This window comes from Garra rufa, chromosome 5, assembly GCF_049309525.1.
Source record: "Garra rufa chromosome 5, GarRuf1.0, whole genome shotgun sequence".
Taxonomy (NCBI): domain Eukaryota; kingdom Metazoa; phylum Chordata; class Actinopteri; order Cypriniformes; family Cyprinidae; genus Garra; species Garra rufa.
Window position 1 is genome coordinate 24,134,906 of NC_133365.1, and position 23,629 is coordinate 24,158,534.

Here is a 23,629-nt window from a genome sequence, read left to right on the forward strand (position 1 = left end):
TGTATACTATACCAGAGCGCTACACGTATAACGATCCGGATGATGAGCCCGTGCTCAGGACAGATGGACGTGGCTGTGTATCAAAGGTAAAAAATGATATAAAAACTGTTCAGTTTCTAACAAAAACTGATCGTTTCGTGTCTTAGGACATCAATGTATCATCACGAGTCGCAGGGTATAATTTGGATTTGTCTGTGCATGTTTTTGTTTACTTTTAAAGGTTTGGTGCCCATCCACGTCCATGATAAGGCTGGCAGACCGCACCAGTTTTCGTTAAAAATCTTCGTTTGTGTTTTTCTGAGGAAACAAAGTCACCTACATCTTGGATGCATTTGGGGTAAGCAGATAAACATCAAATTTTCATTTTTGGGTGAACTATCCCTTTTAAGTATTTTTTATTATTATTAATATTATTAATGCTTTGTGCCGTTGGAAAACAACTGAGTTGATCACAAATTTGGACCATTCTTAAATTTCCAGGATGGATCGACTTAAGGGTTACAGTTTTAATAACATAAGTTAGAGCTCTTAGATAAACTAAAATACTAAAACTTTTTTTTTTTTTTACTACCTGAAGATTTAACAAAAAAATATATAATAATAAAATAAAAAATAAAATAACACGTAATTGTAGGTTCTGGCAAATTAATTTTTAGAGTCAATTTAGAATTTAAATCATTACACATAATTCAGAATCCTAACTGCACACTGTATTAAGTAAATTATGTAAAAACAAATTTAAATAGGACATAAAAGTAAATTAAAAAGTACATTTTATTAAATTACATCAAATCAAAACTTTGCAAATAGTTAATAAATCCATACCAGAAGTTCTAGTGGAGTGTAGCAGATAAAGAAGAGCCCTCCACTATATTGCCAGTAATCAGCTGAATCCTCAGTCGGTCTGGGGTGGGCTGATAAGTCCTTAAAAATAAAGATTTCACTTTTAAAATTCTTTTGAACTCTTATACAAAATGTTTTTCAATCGTACCAACATTTGCCACTATAAATCATTCAGAAAACATGAACAGTCAGCTTTGAGACTGTTAGTTATTATATAATTAAAAATGTAAGAATATGCCTAACTCATGGCAATCCAAAAAGAAAAAATGTGAATCCCCAAAAAGACACTGGATTCACAACAATAGACTCTTTTTATAAATGTATCAAAACAAGGTAAACACAATTGTAGCTTAAAAATTAGTGCACCCAAATCAAACCAAAACTTAACATAATTTTACCTGCAGCTGCATTTATCCAGACCCATTTAAGGCTCATGAAGGACTCATAATATTTTTTGTAGTGAAACAACTAAAGGACTGATGATGGTAGCATGTTCTCCGTATTTGTTATCTCAGATGAAGAAAGACAAAAGAATAAAAAAGTTAGTCATATTGATAATCAGTGGGGCAAATGTCTTACAAATGTATTTTTGATTATGAGAAGAACCATACTTTTATATTTTAATCCCATGAAAGATTTAGAATCAAAGATTAAAAATAATGTTATTGGTAGCAGTTTGTGTTTTATAGTTAGATTCCTGTGTTTCCGAGCTTTAATAGCACTTTCATCACTGTACTCATTGCTCCTTCTCATGCATTGCGTTTAAATTAGCTGACAACATTCGTAGCCTATCTTTAACACATAGCAATATCAGGGGCTACAAATACGTGCTAATATGCTAATCGCGATTAGCATCTGGTGTAACATCTTTGATGAAGCACAGATGCAAGTCATAGTGCGTCTGTTACCTCATGTGGAATTTACACAGAAAGAACATAAAGCTAGAAAGACTGAAATATGTTCCCTTACCTGATATCAGCAATCTGCTTGCAGGACCTCACAGATCCAGTCCGGTCTTCCTCTGTGTTCACATTCCAGCTTTTGTTCTCCACATGTCACAACGCGAGTTAATTTAAAATAAAAATGTAACAAACTAACGTATTTTCAAACTTGACCAGTAAAGGCGCGCACAGCTGTCATTGGCCAGTTACTTGTCAGATGGCAGTCAGCTTAACCAATCATGATCCCTCCAGCAAGGTTATACAACCAGCGTGGTAATGGCAAGATAAAATTTTTTTTAAAGAAATATGTGTGTTTAGTGTTATTTGTAGGCTGTATTATTTTAATAGTTGTTCAAAAATTGTTTTCAGTGTATGAAATAAAAATGCAGTTGTAGCCATTCACAAAATTGTAGGTCCACAAAATCAAAACAAAGATATTGATTCAAAATACATACACTATATAGCCAAAAGTACCCTTCTAATGAACAGGTTTGACTACTTTAGTAATTTCCATGAGTACAAATCTTAATGTTTAAGCATAAAATTATATTCTAGGGAATTAATTTTAATAGCAACAGTTTTAACATAACAATGCCTTTGTGTATAAGGCAAGGTTCAAATTGAAATGATTGATTCAGTCAGTGTGGAAGAACTTGACTGGTCTGCATAAAGCCAAGTCTTAATCCCAGTTGAACACCTCGGTGTGACTTTAAATGCAGACATTGAGCCAAAAAGTTATCACCAAACACCAATGACTTGTACATATCGGTACAGTCATTTTGGACAAATCCAAAACTTTTTCAACAGAGATGGAAATACAATTTTTAAATAGGCTACATTAATTATGTTCCCATTTTTGTTGCCACAGTTTTAGAAGTGCCTATTTCTGTTTTAAAGAAGGGGTGTCCTAATACTTTTGTCCATGTGGTGTTTGTACAAGTCATTGGTGTTTGGCGATGAGTTTTTGGCTCAAGGTCATTTAAAAATCAGTCCAGAGGTGTTCAACTGGGATTAGGACTTGGCTTTATGCAGACCAGTCAAGTTCTTCCACACTGACTGAATCAGTCATTTCGGTTTGAACCTTGCCTTATACACAAAGGCATTGTCATCTTACAATTGAAGAGGCTCCTGTCCAAACTGTTGCTATAAAATTAGAAGCACACAATTCCCTATAATATCATTTTATGCTTAAACATTAAGTTTGTTCTAATGGAAATTACTAAAGTAGTCAAACCTGTTCATTAGAAGGGAGAAAATAATGGCAATAGTGTATCATGTAAAAAAAAAATCAACTTTGATTTACAAGTATTTTTGTTAACCCTTTTCAATCATTTAGCAAACCATTTTATAACTTTGATGGTTTGTCATGTGCTGGGAAATAAAATAAAAAAAAGCTAATGATACATTTCAGAAACATAAAATTCCATAATATCTTTCTTTACTTGGGCTATTTTATTATATGAACTGATGACCTTACAAAATTTAAAAGAATATCTCTAGAAATGCATTTGTCACTCCGACTGACCATAAAACTGGGGGAGTTTCACTAAATCAGGGCACATGACAAGCTGCTAGAGGGTTTGATTTCTTCTACCCGTCTCAAAGCGATTACAATCCAAATATGTTATCCCATTATTTAGAGATAATTAGTAATCTCTAACCTTTTCATTAAAGTGCACAGTTTTCCTTATTTTTTTCTTATATAAAAACATCTATTGTGATAAGCATTGTGCTGTAACTCACAAAATCAGACCACTAAAAACTGACACTTTGAATATGTAATGTCCTATGAGTGTACAGGTCATTTGCCCAATTTCAGATATCAAAAGACATGTGCTATGCAGGACATTTTTGACCACACCCAGGTTTGACCTGGTTTGCCTGTACCAGCTGGGTTCTTCAGCTCCAAAATTCTGCTATCATTACCTCACCTTAAGTTGTACTAAACCTGTATTAATTTTTTCTGTGTAATAAAAACAATATACACAAATATTTTGGGAAATTATCTTAACAAAAAGTTTCTGGCCCCCAATGACTTCCATAGCCTTTTTATTTATTAATTTTTATTTCCCAAGATGTGTCCAGCAACTGGCTTCCAACATTCTTTAAAATAACTATTTCAAAAATAATTTAGATAATGTTCAACAGAAGAAAGACTTCATGCAGGTTTTGAACAGAGAATGAGCAAATGACGACAGAATTGTGACGATTGTCTTGCTGAGTTTAGTTCTAACTCTAACCAAACACGGCTCTAACAAAAAGCTAATCATAATGCTCCAAACTATTTGTAAATTAGACACAGTCATGTTTGATTAGGGTTAGAATCATATTTGGTTTGGCCAAGAGGACCCTATGTCCCTTATGAAAATTTATAATGGTTTTACAATGAAAAAAAAATATACAAGTATTGTAGTTATTTTTTGGTAACTATCAATTAACTATGTGGGTACCAATTTGGCCCCATGTGGGCTCCCTATATGGGACTGATTGTGTTTGCCCATGCCAAACCCATATGGTTTATGAAACCGGGCCCCATATGTGTTTCCCAGTTTTGAACCCATATAGACGTTAACTATGTGGGTACTACCTTGGCCCCATGTAGGCAGACTGTATGGGATTGATTGAGTTTGCCCATGCCAAACCCATATGGTTTATCAAAGCGGGCCCCATATGTGTTTCCCCATTCTGAACCCATATAGACGTTAACTATCTGGGTACTACCTTGGCCCCATGTAGGCAGCCTATATGGGATTGATTGAGTTTACCCATGCCAAACCCATATGGTTTATCAACGTGGGCCCCATATGTGTTTCCCCGTTTTGAACCCATATAGATGGTAACTGTCTGGGTACTACACTGGCCCCATGTAGGCAGACTGTATGGGATTAATTTGAGTTTGCCCATGCCAAACCCAGATGGTTTATCAACGTGGGCCCCATATGTGTTTCCCCTTTCTGAACCCATATAGACTTTAACTATCTGAGTACTACCTTGGCCCCATGTAGGCAGCCTGTATGGGATTGATTGAGTTTGCCCATGCCAAACCCATATGGTTTATCAAAGTGGGCCCCATATGTGTTTCCCCATTCTGAACCCATATAGACGTTAACTATCTGGGTACTACATTGGCCCCATGTAGGCAGACTGTATGGGATTGATTGAGTTTGCCCATGCCAAACCCATATGGTTTATCAAACCGGGCCCCATATGTTTTTCCCCATTCTGAACCCATATAGACGTTAACTATCTGGGTACTACATTGGCCCCATGTAGGCAGACTGTATGGGACTGATTGTGTTTGCCCATGCCAAACCCATATGGTTTATCAAAGTGGGCCCCATATGTTTTTCCCCATTCTGAACCCATATAGACGTTAACTATCTGGGTACTACATTGGCCCCATGTAGGCAGACTGTATGGGACTGATTGTGTTTGCCCATGCCAAACCCATATGGTTTATCAAAGTGGGCCCCATATGTGTTTCCCCATTCTGAACCCATATAGACGTTAACTATCTGGGTACTACATTGGCCCCATGTAGGCAGACTGTATGGGATTGATTGAGTTTGCCCATGCCAAACCCATATGGTTTATCAAAGTGGGCCCCATATGTGTTTCCCCATTCTGAACCCATATAGACGTTAACTATCTGAGTACTACCTTGGCCCCATGTAGGCAGCCTGTATGGGATTGATTGAGTTTGCCCATGCCAAACCCATATGGTTTATCAAACCGGGCCCCATATGTGTTTCCCCATTCTGAACCCATATAGACGTTAACTATCTGGGTACTACCTTGGCCCCATGTAGGCAGCCTATATGGGATTGATTGAGTTTGCCCATGCCAAACCCATATGGGTTATCAAAGTGGGCCCCATATGTGTTTCCCCGTTTTGAACCCATATAGATGGTAACTATCTGGGTACTACATTGGCCCCATGTAGGAAGACTGTATGGGATTGATTGAGTTTGCCCATGCCAAACCCATATGGTTTATCAAAGTGGGCCCCATATGTGTTTCCCCATTCTGAACCCATATAGACGTTAACTATCTGAGTACTACCTTGGCCCCATGTAGGCAGCCTATATGGGATTGATTGAGTTTGCCCATGCCAAACCCATATGGGTTATCAAAGTGGGCCCCATATGTGTTTCCCCATTCTGAACCCATATAGACGTTAACTATCTGGATACTACATTGGCCCCATGTAGGAAGACTGTATGGGATTGATTGAGTTTGCCCATGCCAAACCCATATGGTTTATCAAACCGGGCCCCATATGTGTTTCCCCATTCTGAACCCATATAGACGTTAACTATCTGGGTACTACCTTGGCCCCATGTAGGCAGCCTATATGGGATTGATTGAGTTTGCCCATGCCAAACCCATATGGGTTATCAAAGTGGGCCCCATATGTGTTTCCCCGTTTTGAACCCATATAGATGGTAACTATCTGGGTACTACATTGGCCCCATGTAGGAAGACTGTATGGGATTGATTGAGTTTGCCCATGCCAAACCCATATGGTTTATCAAAGTGGGCCCCATATGTGTTTCCCCATTCTGAACCCATATAGACGTTAACTATCTGAGTACTACCTTGGCCCCACGTAGGCAGCCTGTATGGGATTGATTGAGTTTGCCCATGCCAAACCCATATGGTTTATCAAACCGGGCCCCATATGTGTTTCCCCATTCTGAACCCATATAGACGTTAACTATCTGGGTACTACCTTGGCCCCATGTAGGCAGCCTATATGGGATTGATTGAGTTTGCCCATGCCAAACCCATATGGTTTATCAAACCGGGCCCCATATGTGTTTCCCCATTCTGAACCCATATAGACGTTAACTATCTGGGTACTACCTTGGCCCCATGTAGGCAGCCTATATGGGATTGATTGAGTTTGCCCATGCCAAACCCATATGGTTTATCAAACCGGGCCCCATATGTGTTTCCCCATTCTGAACCCATATAGACGTTAACTATCTGGGTACTACCTTGGCCCCATGTAGGCAGCCTATATGGGATTGATTGAGTTTGCCCATGCCAAACCCATATGGGTTATCAAAGTGGGCCCCATATGTGTTTCCCCATTCTGAACCCATATAGACGTTAACTATCTGGGTACTACATTGGCCCCATGTAGGCAGACTGTATGGGATTGATTGAGTTTGCCCATGCCAAACCCATATGGTTTATCAAAGTGGGCCCCATATGTGTTTCCCCATTCTGAACCCATATAGACGTTAACTATCTGAGTACTACCTTGGCCCCACGTAGGCAGCCTGTATGGGATTGATTGAGTTTGCCCATGCCAAACCCATATGGTTTATCAAACCGGGCCCCATATGTGTTTCCCCATTCTGAACCCATATAGACGTTAACTATCTGGGTACTACCTTGGCCCCATGTAGGCAGCCTATATGGGATTGATTGAGTTTGCCCATGCCAAACCCATATGGTTTATCAAAGTGGGCCCCATATGTGTTTCCCCTTTCTGAACCCATATAGACGTTAACTATCTGAGTACTACCTTGGCCCCATGTAGGCAGACTGTATGGGATTGATTGAGTTTGCCCATGCCAAACCCATATGGTTTATCAAACCGGGCCCCATATGTTTTTCCCCATTCTGAACCCATATAGACGTTAACTATCTGGGTACTACCTTGGCCCCATGTAGGCAGCCTATATGGGATTGATTGAGTTTACCCATGCCAAACCCATATGGGTTATCAAAGTGCGCCCCATATGTGTTTCCCCGTTTTGAACCCATATAGATGGTAACTATCTGGGTACTACATTGGCCCCATCTAGGCAGCCTGTATGGGATTGATTGAGTTTGCCCATGCCAAACCCATATGGGTTATCAAAGTGCGCCCCATATGTGTTTCCCCGTTTTGAACCCATATAGATGGTAACTATCTGGGTACTACATTGGCCCCATCTAGGCAGCCTGTATGGGATTGATTGAGTTTGCCCATGCCAAACCCATATGGGTTATCAAAGTGGGCCCCATATGTGTTTCCCCGTTTTGAACCCATATAGATGGTAACTATCTGGGTACTACATTGGCCCCATCTAGGCAGCCTGTATGGGATTGATTGAGTTTGCCCATGCCAAACCCATATGGGTTATCAAAGTGCGCCCCATATGTGTTTCCCCGTTTTGAACCCATATAGATGGTAACTATCTGGGTACTACATTGGCCCCATCTAGGCAGCATGTATGGGATTGATTGAGTTTGCCCATGCCAAACCCATTTGGTTTATCAAACCGGGCCCCATATGTGTTTCCCCATTCTGAACCCATATAGACGTTAACTATCTGGGTACTACCTTGGCCCCATGTAGGCAGCCTATATGGGATTGTTTGAGGTTACCCATGCCAAACCAATATGGTTTATCAAAGTGGGCCCCATATGTGTTTCCCCATTTTGAACCCATATAGATGGTAACTATCTGGGTACTACATTGGCCCCATCCAGGCAGCCTGTATGGGATTGATTGAGTTTGCCCATGCCAAACCCATATGGTTCATCAAAGCGGGCCCCGTATGTGTTTCCCCATTCTTAAACCATATAGACGGTAACTATATGGGTACTACCTTGGCCCCATGTAGGCAGCCTGTATGGGATTGATTGAGTTTGCCCATGACTGACCCATATGTTAAACCCATATGGGCCCCACTTGTATAGACCATTTTGAGCCCATATGCTCATTGCTCATTAGTGACCCAGCTGGGACCCACATGGGGAGCCCACCTCTTTTGACCCATGTGGGACCTACTTAGCTACCTCAAGTGGGCCCCAGATAAGATGCCCATTTTGGGACCATGCCCACTTGGTACCCATATAGCCCAAGCATAAACCATGTGGGCCCCACATATGCATGTTGGCTGGGTACTTTTTTAACATATAAATTTAAAATGTTGGAAAAATGCAAAACTTTTAAATAAACCGAACCACCAATAGGTGGCAGTAAGTCTTAAGGAGTTAGTCGCGGATTCAACCATAGACGGACTCACACGATTCATTAAAAAAATGCTACATCATTCAGTAATGAAACAGTTAGATAATGATCCCAGATAGCAAGAACGTTTGGGCCAAATGTGGCTGATTGCTGTCACGTTTGGCCTAGGTATGGCATGGCTGAGCACATATGGGCCAAACTTGTACCATATATGTTTTGCCATGGCTTTAGAATTGGAGGGAATTTTCATTTGGGTGACTTTTTGTATTAAGGTATATGGCCCATATGACAGTACACAGACAAGAGCCATATTTGGCTAGGCTATGGCACATCCTGAAATATGTTAACTTATGGTTAACATTTGGCTTTTATTGGAAAAACACACATAACCTGCTATAGTCATGTGTGGCTGGTTTGTGGCAGTCCAAATGTCAGCCCATTCATTCATTCTTCCTGTATTCCTATTGGTGGATTACTGAAAATTTGAAAATATATGTCCGTTATTTCCCGCTCTGCTCCTGAGTCTACAACAGCCTTTGCCCAGACACACTCTTATTCAGGTAAGTGCAGTTTTGGTGTTTTAAATGTTTTCTAGGGATGTAATGGTACGCTTATTCGTACAGAAAAAAATTGTGTGCTTAGGTATGTGTACCGAACAAACACAGTTTCGTTTTGCCCACGATCATGTGCTGAATTCATATGCGTGAATAAAACGTCACTATAACGTTACATACCTGCTGTCCAGAAATCATGATAAGATTTGGGTTTTGTTATTTTCGATAAGTCTCATCTTTAAAATTATGTCTATTATATCAGAAAATTTAAACGATAAATGCCTTTTTGACGCTCTTTGATGTTACGTGACAGAGCGCTGTATAATGTTACAAGCGGAGAGCGCATGAATTCGATCATCCTTTCTCCTTTCTAAGTTATAACGTGATTTAAAAACTAACAAATCTTTCGTCTCACGTAATCTCAATTAGTTTGAATACCATCGAAAAACGCTAATAAACATGATTACCTTTACCACCAGCGAGCACTCATGTCATGGCTTGTTTTAATATTCAAATAATATCTAATACTCATTATGATATGCTAATAATCTTTTTTTCTCTCCTTTTTCCTGACAGATTGTGAAAGAAAGGCTGGTGAGACTTACTAAAAGTATCCATTTTTGTACATTTATTTACTCATTTGACATTTACACCACATTTTATGTTCTGTATTGTACTTCTGTTATTAAAATTGTATTATATTAAAAATGTCTGGAATCAATTTTCTGTTTAATACGTGTTTAAGATTTACTGTGTAATTGGTATTTTAAATAAATAATAGGTGTGGCATAAATATGGTTAAATTATGGCTTTTGATCTATCAGCCACATGTGGTCCACATAGGGGCCATTGCCCTTTACAGAACTCAGCCATATAAGAACACCACATAAGATCCATATATCAGCCACATCTGTTTTCATGATTTGGCTCATTTTAGGTTGGGTTATGGCACTGTTTTGGTTCGGTTCTGGGTAAAAAGATGTGGACCAGTTTTGGGCCGGGGAACCTAAACTTATCTGGGCCACACTTTAGCTGTTGGTATGGGCCAGATCCGGCCCAGAGGAAATTTGCTGACTGGGATGTGTCTAAAATGTAAGTCAGTTAATATTAACTGCTAGTTTATTAAACTACTGTTGTATAAAATCAATGTCACGTTTTGAGTCGTAATGGTGCTGTTGGAAGTTGCCGGTATTCTAAAAATACATACTTCCCCCCAGTCCATTTATCCGCCCTTTAAATAAAACAGTTCGAGTCCGCGTTAAAGTTTAAAGCCAATTTAATAGTAAAGTCAAAGAGTGCTGAGCTCAGGATTCCAGAACAGCCAATATCAAATCTGACATTCTGGGCAGTCCACAAAACTCACAAAACTAAAACATTTTTTATTATTATAATATTATTTATTTATAATCTTGATTCTGCAGGCCCCTCCTTCTGACATCTTTCAGCTTCCTCCTCCAATCAGGGCCTGTTGTCCCCAACCGCTCCTGCACAGAAAAGAAAATACAGCCCCCACCCCATTCTTCTTAGAGTAACCAAAGGTCCAAAAGCGACCTTAAAAAAAGCTACTGTTGCAGGGCTTCTTTTCTCCTACGTGCCTGTAACCAGAGGTTTCTAAGAAATTACATGAATGTAGAGAGTTCGCAACTACACACACATTTTACTAAACAGATTCTGTTACACAGTGTCTTCTTTGTCTTTTTCATAAACACAGAACATTCTGTCTTCTCATAAGCATAGAACATCCAAAACACAAATTTAAAAGCATTTAGAAAAAGTATTTTCTACAATTCCCTCTCTTGATCTCTGAAAGAGATCACACCTCTTCATCCTCATCATCATATATGCTCCCTCATCTGCCAGCAAAGGCATCTGGTACCGGGGAGGTTCTCTTTTCTCCTAACCAGACTGCTCTCAACATGCTTCCACCTGTTTCCAATCAAAGTTAAAGGGACAGCCATCCTCACCATAGCGCACAATCCTTCTGTTATTTCTGTGGGCCTAACTATCATCACACCTGTACCACATGCACAATACAGACCTGCTCTAGCCCATAACCCCACCATGTCCTGCCCCCTTTGATGGATTACCGTGCACCATGACACTCTGACGTTCCCTACTATCAGCTTATCGTTTCTAGAGGAAGTGAAATTGAAACAGGTATAATTTACCTCTCTTACCTTATGTGCAGCCCCTACAGAAGTGATATTAGTGGTAACAGGATAGATTTTGCTCAGTTCAGAACAGTTCTTTGGTTCTGCCATTTTTGTCATGCTCAGTATACACTCCTAACCCCATTTATCTTCAGGATGCAGAGGAGCTGGTTCTGTATTAAGTTCAGGTCTAGCCGCAGCACAAGCCAGACAGCCACTCAGTTTCAATTCAGCTGCACTCCCGTGTAACCAATCAATCCATAAATTTGTCTCTTTATACCCTGTTTCCATTGTAACTATGTCATGTGGGGTGATATTGCTGTAATCAGTACTTCTAACCACTTTACCTGGCTTTGTGAGATCCCTGACCACCGGGGCTGCAGTTGTGGTGTTTTTGCTCTCTACCAGTATTCGTATAAGTCGGAATGGGTCTTTTCCTGACACATCTACTCACAATGTTATAAACATTTTAACCCTGTCTGGCCCGTCTTTCAGTGTGACAATCAGTTTGTTTACCCATTTGCCCCACGCCGTTTGGTGTCCCCTATATAGACTGAGTCCGTGGTGTAGCGAATCCGGGCTGGCCATAGGGCTTTTTGCCAACATAGTTCTAGTATAGCCCACAAAACATAGTTCTCCTAAAACCCATCTCTGCTCAGTATAATTATTTGTATGTCCCCGTCTGCGAACACACTTTCAATTATTTCCTTGACTTTTTTGGTATAGCTAGTACCTGTATTTTGTTTCTCCTGCACAGCTCTTTGAGCTCTTCTAGCCTGTCTCTTAAGTGTTTGTACGTGGGCAGGTCCATGCACCACCATTTAGTAATTAAATTAAATATCTGTTTCTTGTCGTGTGTTGTTAGAATGCATTGACCCAGGGAGCTTATATGTTTCTGCAACTGTTCTACCCCGTATTTGTGTCTTATTTGCTTTGCTACACCCGCCCCTAGTGCATGGTCTGCGCTAATGCAATGTGCAATTGGAATATCTTCGCTAATTTTTAGCAAATCTCCCACCCTCTCTAGAACAGCAAAAGTGTCTTTTTGATAATTTTGTGTCCCTGTGTTGGCTTCTGAGGGTTGAGCTGATTCTTCTGTTGTGTCCTTTTCTGCTTCCTGTTCTTCCTGCTCACCCTCTCTTTGACCTGCTCGCAGGTCAACTCTGGTTTCCTGAAGCGACCTGGAAGGAGGATCACAGCTCACACATGATGACAAATGATACCAAGTTTTTCCCTTACTCGCCAGTTGAACACAATGTGAGGTCCTTGCAGTGACCTTCATGGGCTCAGACCATCTAGGAGACAGCCATTTTCATTTAATCAATTTCAGTCTTACCCACTGATTCTGGGGGCTTCTGTCACCTGCTGCCAGTCCTGTGAAAAGGTGGGGTTCTGGGGAGAAAGTATGTTAATTATCGCCCTTAATTTGTCATAGTAGTCCCCATGTGTCAACTGGCCAGCTTCCTTACTGAAAGGGGCCTAAGGTGTTAAACCAGTTGTGCTATTAATAGAGCAACATACTTACATCAAACCAATTGCAATAGCAGTAAGCCAATTAATCCCTGTATGAGAACATATTTTAGCCAATTTTTGTTTCAAAGTCAGATTCATACGCTTTGTCATGTCTTTTTCCCCACTTTGGCTCAGACTGTCAGCTTCTGACAGTACTGACACAGCTTTCGAAGCTGGTAGTACCAGTTTACCATTTGGACCCCTTCAAATTCCCTCCCCATCTTTTACAGCCCCCTTACCCAACCAGGAAGTGCGTTCCTCTGGAGATGCCGCCAATTGCTGTGCTTTCACATATTGAACTGTTATTTCTGGAGCCAATGAGGTCTGCTCATCGCTCGTTGTTAAAAGCATTTGACTGTCAGTGTAGCCAACAGCCCCTTTAGCTGCTGCATCAGCTGCAGCGTTACCCAACGCTGTGTGCGCCGCACACTTTATTATAGCCTATTCATTTGGAAAATGTATAGCCTGCAATAGCTCAGTGGCTTCTTGGGCATGTTTAATTGGCTTCCCTGTTGAGGTTACAAAACCGCATCTTGCCCACCCTGGCAGCTCAGTAAGTGCTGCTGATACTGCATATGCTGTCAGAATAAATGTTGACCTATTGCCAATTTTAGAGCACATATCAAAGCCCGTAGTTCAGCTCATTGTGCTGAGGGGTGGTCACTCATTACCTCACTCACCACTGTGTCAAACCCTACATCTGACCTTTTTACCACCGCATACCCTGCAGACAAGTTGTCATCAGCTCTCCGGAAACAGCATCCATCACAGAAAAAGTCCCATCATGTTACCTGTCAATGGTATGTTCTCCCTAATTTTGTTGTCCCTCTCTACCAGTGGAGCACAGTCATGTGGTTCCCCTTCCCCTATCAAATCAGCCATATTTACAAATTTAAAAGCATTTAGAAAAAGTATTTTACCTATATAGTATGTAAATACAATATTTATCTTTTTTTTTCTACCACAATTTGTTCATGTTTGTTTCTTTGTGTAACGTTATGCTGTTGCGCCTATTAGTTTGATATTCTGTGAGTCAGATAGGCTGCACGAGCTTGATACTTGATACTGTCCGTTTTCAATCACCATTTACACTGTAAGTAATACAATCAGAATCATTCAGTCTCACCAAAGTTTTGGTGCTGCGCTAGTTATTGTTTGTTATTGATGTTGTGTTCCGGTTACTTGTCCGGTCTGGCAAGTAAAATTCTCTTTAACTTGCCCTTTCACAAAATCCACTTGTCCCGGACAAGCGGACAAGCGTTAATGTCGGTTCTCACGATAATGAATGTGTTTAGTCACTACAGACTTAGCGCCAGTAGGGGGAGTGTGCTTATTAAAATACAGAGAAACCTTATTTTTGCCTACAACAGACATTAGGCAAGTTGAAGACAAATTTCTGGCATCTTGTCTAAATCTTTCTTAGCTACACATAGACCACTGTGACATGATATACTTTAATTAATCTAAAACTACTTTAATCCGTATTCTTTATTTACCCAATTAGAATTTTTTATTGACCAAAAGCCGTTAACCATTTATCAAATGGTGGTATCAAAATACAGTGCTGAGGTAACGACCGTTAACTGCTGTAAAATTGTAGTATTCAATGTTTGCTCAGGTTTATTTTTTCTTGCAATAATAACAGGCGTGTCTTTACCCGTGTGAGTTGAGTGTAGCGCTCTGCTTGTGATTGGAGGAAGGAGAAGAAACGAGAAGCTTCTAGAAGGGTAGCCAGGGCGGGCATTCTGTGTGTGGGGACTCAGGGAGGGGTCACCCCAGTCGGCCGGTTCGCTTCTAGAAGCTTCTCGTTTTCAATAATCCTGTGGGTGACATCATTTTTTAAAGTACAAATATTCCATGCGGTCTTTTAATTATTATTAAGTAATAAAACAATGAATTTTTAAATAAGAATTATAAAAACATCCTTTACCTAAGTTTAAATTAAGTACACACTGCTTGATACCGTTCCTGATTCAACCCCTTCAAAGCACCTGACATTTTAATCCATATTCCGCTGAGATTTTGTTCATTATTAATCAGGCTTACGTAATGATAAATTACTTTCCTCAAATACCATGGTCAGATTTCTCCTTTTTATATTCCCCCGTGTATAAATACACAACTGTCCTGAGAAGCTTACTGTACTAATCCTCCACAAACTGTGTATATTAACATTCCACTTATTGTTTCATCTTTAAAAGTTACGAAACCAAACCTGCCAGATACTTTACATAAATGAATGGGTTGGAAAAACTCAGGAATTTTCCTGGTAAAGATAGTACAAACTTATGAAAAAGAATTACAATGATATCAAATGATCACACTTTTATACAACACATTTAAATAACTGTCAAAATTTATTAATGACATGTTTCTTGCACTCTGAACTAGTTTGTAATTAATGTCTATGTTACATGAGTTGTATTACCAAGAGTTTTCTCCAAAAGAAGTGTGGCCCAGTGCACATAAAAGCCCAGTGTTTTCAACACATTCAAAGCTAAGTTTCCACATTCCTTCCCCTAATCCTCATACACATGTGTGGTCCAGATCAGGGGAGTCCGGAGGGTCTTTATCCTTAGCTCGGGGTGTAGAACTTGTCAAGTGCTGGTTAATCAAAGAAAAGTCCAAGAACGAAAAACATAAGCCATAAGATCACAAGAACTTGATTCATATCAAAAGGGCAAAAAAAGGTGTGTTAGTAAAAATATATCTTGCGTTTTGGCACTAATCAAGTTGAGACAGTATAACACTTAACATTTATCTCCCAACTAATTGCTGGACCAACAAGCAAAGGCATAATTCAATGCCAGAGAACAACGGCAGTGATAACTGTCGCCTGTCTTTTCCAAAACTCTTTCTTAAATGTGGCCACGATTTTACTGTCAAAATGGCTTGCACCTTCGTGAAGAGCAAAAGTTGGACAGAGAGAACGGTTTTAAAGATGTTGTGAAATATGAAGGTACCAAATAGTGATGGTCTCTCATACATTCCCAATGACTGCAGAGTTAGCTGTGGAAATCCTGAACTCTTCACGCAGGTTGACTCCAGCCAAAGGCAATATGGGCAAACACAAAAACAAAACAACCGTTTAACTAAAATAAAATAGAAAAATAATTTAGAGCCCAAAAAAACTGGATGGCATTTCATGGTAAACAAATACTTTACAACATGATGGTCTAAGCTTTGCTTACTTTACAACAAAAAAACCCTATGAACCCTAACAAAACGACTGGGAGAACCCAATGGCAATAATGCAACAGTGGTGTTTGAGTGAGTACATATGAACACACATGTATCTCAGTTTAAACAGAGTACATCTCTGCAAATGTAAGTGTATTAGTTTTTGAGACCCTGAATGCATCTGCACACAGTTTCGCGTGTCCATCATCAGTTTCCGTTCCCCTCTTGTCGGCGTTACATTGTCCCGAGAGGTTCTCCAAAACGGATCTTCTGGCCTGCTTTCAAATTAAAGGTAAAATCCCGTGGAGCTTCGAATAACAGTACAATAGTGGAGCCCAGGTTGAACTCGCCCAGGTGCTCTCCTTTTCTCATGCTTACACCTTCCTGGTTATTGTTTGTGACGTAGCTGAAGTCGTTGAACGTTCCTTTGTTGTATCGAGGGTTGTTGGTGCGAAGCTCCTAAACAGAAAAAAAAACAGTTAATGTCAGTGCACTAAAACCGAATTGTTTGCCTTTTAAAAAAATTCAACAACCCTCCAAATCTGGTACTTGTAACAGATGGGGAACCTCTCTAATATGTATAAAATCCAAATCCATTCGATTTAACCTCTTAAAAGTGTTTCGAAATGTTTCATGCTTCATTTACATGACCTTCCTCATATAGTATCAGCCCATAAATGATCTCATTTGAAAGCTTAGAGTCTCCTCTTTACTAGGAATACCATAACTTTTAGTTTTATGATACATAAAGTAGTAAAATTATGCTTAGAATTTATGTCGTACCACACACACATTTCCGCCTAACGATTGTGAAGAATTATTACAAAGAATGTGTATTTCTTATATTTTTCTCAAAACAGACAAATCATATATCACAAGAAAGCGCTCATTCTCAAGAATCTGACCATGTAAATCATTTTATTGTGTGACAAACACAGATCAAATAATCTTCAATTGAATCGCGATGTCAGAATATACTTGAAGAATATGATAATATATTATATTACTTTCCTCCACATACTACTGCTTCAGTGAGCCACAAATTCCATTTTATCTTTTAGATTAGGATCTCTTCTTTCAAACAAGACCATTTTCACGTTTCTGCGTTGCTTCATTGCTGAGAAATCCGTTGTTTTGCCAGACGCGCTCAAGGAAGAACGGGCGCGGCTTTCCAAGCGCGCTCTGAACCGCTCAAGCAGGTGTGTGTGTGTCTGCGGCTGCATTCAGAGCGTGTCAGTAGATCAGATTTCAAGGTGTTTCTCAATGTCAAGGATACGTCCTTGGCAGGACTGGTCCTTCCAAGTCACTTCCTTCAGAGGCTAGGCGAGGCTCCTCTTAAGCATTCGGAGAACACATAAATGGAACAGGCTAACAAGTGCACGTTATTGCGTCATTACCTCAGTGAAAGGTCCGCTCTTATCATTTATTTAAAAATAATTACATCCATTACGTCAAATTGACCCTGCACTGTTTAAACACACTTGACAGTCAAAAAATCAATATGATTAAAAAGGAGTTTATTGATTTAAAAACGATTATATTGCCTGAGTGAACAGAACTGCGTCCATAGCAACGCTCTGTTTTTCATGGCAACCGTGTGCCGTATATTTCGCGGTTGTCTGTTATCAAGAAATAACAGACCGGAATTCAACCAAGCCATTGTGTAGTTGGGGAAATTAAAAAATAATATAATATTGTAATAATATTTGATATTGAAAAATATTTATAATTTAACAACTATTTGTTAAAGACTTGTCCTATCTCACAAACAAGTTTATTTTTTAATTTCCCCAACTACACTATTTTTACCCTATTGAGCAAAATGATCCCTTCATGACTCCGCTAACGTCCGACATTTGTATTTTTGAACAAGATAGCAAAGCTGCGCGCATAGGATTGTGGGTGATTTTAGAGCGCGAAGAGCGCGAAGGCTACACTTAGGCCGCGATCACACAGAACGCGTTTTTGAAGTTGGAGGCGCCTCTTTTGAATGGTTTTCTGTTGGCAGTGAGCGTTCTCCGCGCTGCTTATGCGCCCCGGGCGCCTCACGTTTTCGCCGCCTGCTGTGCCTCGCGTTTTTGCAGCAGCGCTCTGAGCGCCTGAAGTTGAAAAAAAATCAACTCTGAGCAGAAAAACGCCCAACGTCATTCGCGTTCTTTTTCATTGACCAATCGAATGAATGGAGAGGCGGGCCTTCTGTTGTGGTGACGAAAGTTTACCGTTGTTTAAAAAGTCCGGAGACTGCAGAAAAGGAGGAGAAACCTTTAGTGTCTATCGTGGGTAACCCGGAGCTGTATTATTTAGGGTTTCTGCTAAAATGACAGTTTACTTAACAGAAAAAAACAAAGATTTTAGAGGGCTCGCGCTATAATCCTTTGATTTGACTGACAGGACAGCAGTTTTGGTCGTTGCTTAGCAACATAAAAAAAACGCAGCACACTGCTCTTTTATTAAAAGTCACCAAACAAGGCAGTGCTGTGCGCCTCGCGTTTTTAGAACTAAAAGACGCGTTCGGTGTGATCAGGGCCTTATGCATCCTTTCCTGTGTATGGGATATTTTTCGAACGAAGGACGCAGTCCTTGGTTGAAACTCCGAGGATCCTCGACATTGGAACAGTCCTTCGACGGATGTCGATGACGTAGCATCCTCGAAATTCTGGCTTCCGAGGATCCTTCCTTGACATTGAGAAACGCCTACAGTCTCCGGCCGAACAGAGGTGAACGATGACACCTCTCCCTCTCCAGACGCGAAGAAGAGGCATGGAGAGGTTCCGGGTCACAAAAGATGCTTCGACGGTGCAGGGCATTGTGGGATATGCAGTTTTTGGACTCTTAAACCGGAGATATGCATCTCAGAGGAATATAGCGGTCTCCATTATCCAAAATAGACGCTAAATGAATAAATAACGGGCCGTTTCCATGGAGAGCAGAGGATCCGCGGCTCATAAGCGCGTCTATAAGTATAACAGTGCTTCTATTCAGGTTTGTTTTGTTCTTATAATTACTTTGAAACGTAAAGGACACCAAAACAATCTGCTAAGCTATGTATTGAGTGTATATTGAATATTGACAGTAAAGTACAGTAGGTGTTTCAGTAAATACACAGGCAAACATAAAAATGAAACATAATTCAGTCAATTATCATGAAAAGTGCTATGGTACATAGTAAAATAGTATTCTAAGGGGTAATGTGCTTTATAAAACCTGTTTTTGCAAAGAAACAGAAGGACACTTTTAGGGGGAAAAAAGGGGGGAAAAGGGGGAAAAGGGGCAATGCGACTCCCTTCGGTTATAATTCAATAACTTTCAATTAGAAACTGTTATATGAAATAATCTTTTTTCTGGTATATCCTGAGACCTAGTGGAATCAAACAAAACAATTTGCAAAGAACTGAGACACCTAAATCCTGAGTAACAGACTTTCAAAAAAAAAAATCAAAAAGCGCCTATGTTTTTTTTTGTTTTTATTGTAATATTTGAAACCTATATAATGTTATTTATAAAGAATTACACTGATATTATGTAGTTTAAAAGGTTTTCTATACAATGAAACCATTTTTTAAAATTTCCTCCATTGTATGTGTATAGGGGAACCATTTGAATTTAGGTAGGCCAAATGCAGGCGGAAATCCCCCAAATAGCTGCAGAGCTTAAGGGGTTAAGGAAAACATGCACTTTAAGAAATGCGGTATTATGGGTCATGTGAGGTCATATCCTGCTAATGAAACACCACTTATCCAAGTGAGGATACAACACACAGGTGTCACTACCATCTACTTTCAAACACTCATCTTACCCATTAACCCACATTGTTACACAAGCCCACTACTGTCTGGTGGTCTAATTATGGCCTATTAGGAATGAGGACAAATTCACTCTTAGAGGTAGAGCTCAATATTCTGCTAATGCTGAAAAACCACAAATGGTATTACAAAAAATAAATCGCACACCAACAAGAGTGATTCTGTGGCTATTCAGAAATTAAATCATGTAGGCGCCAGTATACTTCAGGCAAAAGAAGGGGCGTGATGTCATCTCAAACAAAGGTCAAAATCAGGCCGAAATGAAGCTCCTTTGAAGTCCAAAGCTCGAGAAAAGTTTGCACCACGTTGCTGTACATTGTAACTTGTTGTCTAACCATAGTACGATGCATTGTTGTGGAAACCACAACATGTGTTGAACCACATTAGTTCAAAAATATAATATAATGCCATTGTTAATAATGTCACGTGCATGTGGTGGTGAAGTAACTTCTACTATTTAACTGATTCGCGATCTCTAAGACGCTGCTGTACTGAACATGACATCTAATGACCAATTTACTATTTTTCGTTTCCTATCATTTTGCTTTATTTGATGTTTGATTCATCGTGGGTTCCCTCTCACGTCATACTCTGGGGTTTATGCACATGAGTACTCTTCAGAAACAGGGCTCATTGAGGACATGCAAAAATATTAAAATGCACATATATTTAGAAAGAATGGAGGATATAGATTGTATTAGCAATCGTTTGTATATCGATTATACTCGGCGTGTGAGTACTAAACTAAGTTCTCTTTCATGTCTTATTGTGCTTACACACACACGTTTATGTTGCTTTTTTCCATACACTGCAGTGACCAGGGGTTAGCAAGCAAAAATGCACAAAAGGCATCTGTCCTTTACAGCCTTCACAGTATTCAATATGGCGTCTAACCTGACTAAGGTCTGTGGTCGACTAGTTGATTAGTAAGGCTGACAGATGAGCTTTAATCTGTTTAGAGGCAGATTGGAAAGGGTGACACATTTAGAAGCAGCAGCAATTCTCAAAAAAAAAAAAAAAAAAAAATAACAGACATGCTGCTTATTAAAGATCATTTTACTAAAATGTGATATAATTATGGTTTTAATATAGTATTAGTTATACACTATTATAGTATTAATTAATATTTTAAATTAGCTTTTGTTTATATTTTCAGTGTTCATTTTAGGTTTCAATAACTATGTACTAATGTCATTTTTGTTTTGTTTTTTCTATAAAGCATTATTTTTAATTCACTTTTAGTCATTTTAGTACTTTTGTACTAGAATTAGTTCACTTCCAGAATAAAAATTCCCTGATATTTTACTCACCCCCATGTCATTCAAGATGTTCATGTCTTTCTTTCTTCAGTTGATAAGAAATTAAGGTCTTTGTGGAAAACATTCCAGGATTTTTCTCCATATAGCGGAGTTCAATGGTGGCCAACGGTTTAAGTTCCAAATTGCTTTTTCAATGCAGCTTCGAAGGGCTCTACACAAACCCAGCCGAGGAATAAGAGTCTTATCTAGCGAAACCATTGGTCATTTAAAAAAAAAGCATATATATATATATATATATATATATATATATATATATATATACACACACACACACACACACACACACACACACACACACACACACACACCCACCTTTTAACTACAAATGCTCATCTTGCACTATGACACACGGTTAGCTCTTCATCTGTGTACTCCGGTTCAAAAAGGTAGGGTAGGGTGAAAATCATTTTCATTTTTCTTTTTTTTGTAAAGGGAACTTCACTTTCAATTTGCTAGATAAGACCTTATTCCTTGGCTGGGATCGTGTAGAGCCTTTTGAAGCTGCATTGAAACTACAATTTGGACCTTCAACCCTCTGGCCACCATTGAAGTCCACTAAATGGACAAAAGAAAGACATGAACATTTTGGATGACATAGGGGAGAGTAAATTTTTATTCTACAAGTCAACTAATTCTTTAATTTCAGTTAGTTGCCGAGGCAAGATTTCTAATTTTTGTTTAGTTTTTAAATCTAATATTCATGTCCAGGATTTAATTTAAAGCATCATGGCTACAGCTTTCAAAGCAGTGCTTGAACACAAATTCACCGGCATTTCAATACTGCTGGACAAATCACCTGCTGTGAGCAATGTTCCTGTTTTTACGTAGAATCCGCAGGTTTATTTGTGAGGTGTTATGGAGAGATTAAATTATAGTCTGTTGCTGGTTCTTTATGGTGCTACTTGTCCCCAGGAGCCCTTCAGACCTAACAGACTGCTTTAAAAATAGTCACAGTACAAAAATGGCTCAACAAACAGCTGGATACCCATCATGAACTAGATGTTGCACAACCACAATATTTCTAATCTAACAGCTATGAACTTTTGAACGAAGAGAATCACTTTGCACTCGGAATACGCTGAAATGCATTCTGCTTTCGGGGAATGCATATCTGGTTTATCTGTGATGTGTATTGGAGATTTTCATAGACAGTACTTTACAGTAGAAGGTAAGAGTTATTCATGTCATGCAAAGACTGAATATGTAGATTACAATATGAAAATTTTTGTATCACGCGATGATATTGTACGTCATCAGAAGACTCTATAAAGCCTTTATTATATCTGATATGCAAATTTCTAAGGCTGCTAAATTATCAGCATGAACAAAAAAGTTCTAACCTTGTCAAAATAGATGCGTATAGATCCCACGTTTGTGGCTCCTACAGCTGTGAGTGAAAAGAAGCCGTGCGTCCACTCCCCACTCAAGACCACCCGCTCATTATGGCAGAAAAGTTCCTTGATCCATCGTGCAACTCCTGGGTTCACTGACATCAGAGAACCTACAATAAACACGTGCATATCAGACTACACTGTGCTTCAGTTATGTAACTACACACTGATGGTATCGCACTGCTCAGTCGCCTCCAGATTAGAAAAGATGGTTATAACTTAAGCATATAAGACGTAAAGTCTTTGTTGATTAATCTTTTAATAACAAATCATATTTTCAGAAAGCAAAATAGAGAACATTTAATGCACTGACCTGGGAAGTGGCGTCTGTGTGCCACCCTCCAGTCTGTAGGCGAGTGGAAACAGTGGTAGTCACCTGGAGCCAGATAAACTACACAGTGAAACAACTCATTCCCCTCTTTAGTGACCAGGGCATCCTGGTACGTGCCAGGATCATCCTCATCTGAGCATGACAAGGAATAAGAGAAGAAAAATAGAAGTGATTATTTTCAATAATTGGTAAGAAAAACTAATATGAAACATACTGGAATTTTTTTTTTTTTCACATGGCACTATCCACTTTAAATTTTATAGGTGTGGTTTCTGGTTTCATCCGTGTCCAGGTATTTTTAGCTGTACAAAACGGCTTGTTTTGCTGCTTGATTTTTCAAACTGGTGTGTCTTACCATATTATTTTCATTTATTATCTTAATTATGAACACAATCAGTTTTACCGTTTACGGCACTTCGTTATTCTTCTCGTTATTTTCGTACAGCGGCTTATAAACTAGAATTCTCACATATTACCAGAAAACTTCGGCATTGAAAAATAAGATGGATAAGCTTAGCATGATTTACCCAAGTAGGACATGTTCCTTGATGACTAGGTAATTGGAATTCTGCATTTTTTCCCCTCAGAATTGGGATACAAATTTGCAATTTATACTTTTTTTTTTTTTTTTT

General features: G+C 39.3%; 1 protein-coding gene across 5 annotated transcripts in view; it reads right to left on the reverse strand.

The window, feature by feature from the left end:
* Positions 1–15,311: 15,311 nt before the first annotated feature.
* Positions 15,312–23,629, reverse strand: part of pisd (phosphatidylserine decarboxylase) — a 35,423-nt gene continuing 27,105 nt past the window's right edge. For all 5 annotated transcript variants that reach the window (XM_073839515.1, XM_073839516.1, XM_073839513.1 and 2 more), the window contains 3 exons: positions 22,980–23,129; positions 22,616–22,776; positions 15,312–16,612 (listed from right to left, as the gene is read on the reverse strand). In XM_073839515.1, coding sequence (XP_073695616.1) covers positions 16,388–16,612; positions 22,616–22,776; positions 22,980–23,129 — 536 coding nt within the window. In that variant the 3' untranslated portion in view covers positions 15,312–16,387. The remainder of the gene's footprint in view (positions 16,613–22,615; positions 22,777–22,979; positions 23,130–23,629) is intronic.